The sequence below is a fragment of the Mycetomoellerius zeteki genome, unplaced genomic scaffold (genome assembly GCF_001594055.1).
Source record: "Mycetomoellerius zeteki isolate Tzet28-1 unplaced genomic scaffold, Tzet1.0 scaffold120, whole genome shotgun sequence".
Taxonomy (NCBI): domain Eukaryota; kingdom Metazoa; phylum Arthropoda; class Insecta; order Hymenoptera; family Formicidae; genus Mycetomoellerius; species Mycetomoellerius zeteki.
In genome coordinates this window covers 36,246-37,884 of record NW_017256127.1, presented here as the reverse complement: position 1 = coordinate 37,884, position 1,639 = coordinate 36,246, and the positions used below count along the sequence as shown (strand labels likewise).

The 1,639-nt window shown below is 31.1% G+C and overlaps 1 protein-coding gene across 1 annotated transcript; it reads left to right on the top strand.

Annotated features, from left to right (window-relative positions):
- Nucleotides 1-360: 360 nt before the first annotated feature.
- Nucleotides 361-1,386, top strand: LOC108731106 (uncharacterized). Its single transcript, XM_018461200.1, has 3 exons — nt 361-456; nt 834-1,124; nt 1,285-1,386. The coding sequence occupies exons 1-3, from the start codon at nt 426-428 to the stop codon at nt 1,314-1,316; spliced, it is 354 nt and encodes a 117-aa protein (XP_018316702.1). The 5' UTR covers nt 361-425; the 3' UTR covers nt 1,317-1,386.
- Nucleotides 1,387-1,639: the final 253 nt, after the last annotated feature.

The following is a 1,639-nucleotide window of genomic DNA, read 5'->3' as shown; positions in this document are numbered from 1 at the left end:
CCGAGTTAATCGCTAAAGATATAAGCATTCTTGTTTATCAAGAAATGCTTCCGTGTTTAATACGCTTAATACGCTATTAATTTTACAATAATATAATCTTTTGCATATCACATCTTGAATTTCGTTAAAACATATACGTAATTATCCCATATAGCACAGATCTCCAAGGAATGTTCTGAAGGACGTTTTGAGAATGTTTCCAGGAAGATCTCTGGGATAAAGTATACTGTATAGAATATATGTACATACATCTTGATAACAGTGTTCTATTTTGTATAGAAGGAACTTTTCTACTACGGCACTGTAATGGCACAAATGTTATCCTGTAGTGTTAATAAGCTTCAGTTTCGATTACACTTTGCAACGCGACAAATCAGATATTTTATACCGCGTTTATATCTCATTTCTCGACTTAAATATTGGACATGCAATCGTTATATATTATAATTACATTGCGTACGTATACATAGGCAGAAGTTTACTTTAGAATAAACAAAATATATTTTATCAATTTTTCACACACAAATACACGTAAACGTAAAGAGCTCTCGGGTATAAATATTAGGTCTGTTTTCTGTGGCTGAATTAGTGTACACTTTTAAAACTTAAAGTGAGACTGGTACCTCTCTCTCTCTATATATGTTTGATATTTATCAAAAGCGAGAAGAAGAGTTCTAGTGCAGTCTAGTGCAGGAACAGAAAACAAACCAATAGTATATACGTAGGAATAATTGAATAACTGTAATTATAATAATAAAAAATCCTATAATATATAAGAAATCTTATAACAAGAAGAAATTTGTGATGCTGTAATAATTATTGCATATGCGCAGTGGCTATTTTCGCGATGGATTTCGAAGCTGCAGCCGCGTGCAATTGCGAACACTGTGACGAGGAAGGAGTGATCGGTTTGGGAGTAGAGACGACTACTACTCAGACCATGTACCAAGAAGATAGTGATAATGATGGTAATCGAACAATTTGCGCCAGGAATCGCGATTTTAAAGATCGCACGTTCCAAAGCGTCTGTTACATGCTATGTTACAATCGTTGCACGAAATATCGAATGGTGGCAGTTAAAGAAAATGACATAAAGAAGTATATTATAATAGCATACAGACCGAGTAAGTATTTGAAAAGTTATAACTCTCTATTACAGCGTATTTTCCATATTTTAAATTTTATAATCTGAAGATTGTAATGTGCATTTATTATACAATCTGATATTAGGCTATTAAATTTTGAAAAATTAAGTTGTTATTAATAACTACAATTTTTACGTAGATTATTATAAATTAAGAGATGGCGCGTGCTAAAAGAGGAGATTGTTCTGTGCTTCTGCGAATAGTAATCGAAAAGCTCGACATGTACAATCACTAGAGGAGTTTGAACAATAATTTTGCAAAAGTTCAAATTGTTTCTATTAATATGCAAAAAATGTATATTCTAGTAGTTTTATTATCCAATTATCCTCAATGATTTATTTAGAATGTACTGTTTTTGATGTAAATGTAATTTAAAACTGTTAAATATATTTTTTGAAAGTGTCCATTATAGTGTGCATTATACATATATAGCGAATGTTGTGTTTTTCTGTAGTCATAATTCTATTCGATGGTTTGAAATACTATATATAAGA

Excerpts from the sequence above, each read along its gene's own strand:
- LOC108731106 (XM_018461200.1), top strand. The coding sequence starts at position 426 with ATGCAATCGTTATATATTATAATTACATTGC. Across the intron at positions 457-833 it reads ATATATTATAATTACATTGC|TGGCTATTTTCGCGATGGAT; the intron begins GTACGTATACAT and ends GCATATGCGCAG. Across the intron at positions 1,125-1,284 it reads TATAATAGCATACAGACCGA|ATTATTATAAATTAAGAGAT; the intron begins GTAAGTATTTGA and ends ATTTTTACGTAG.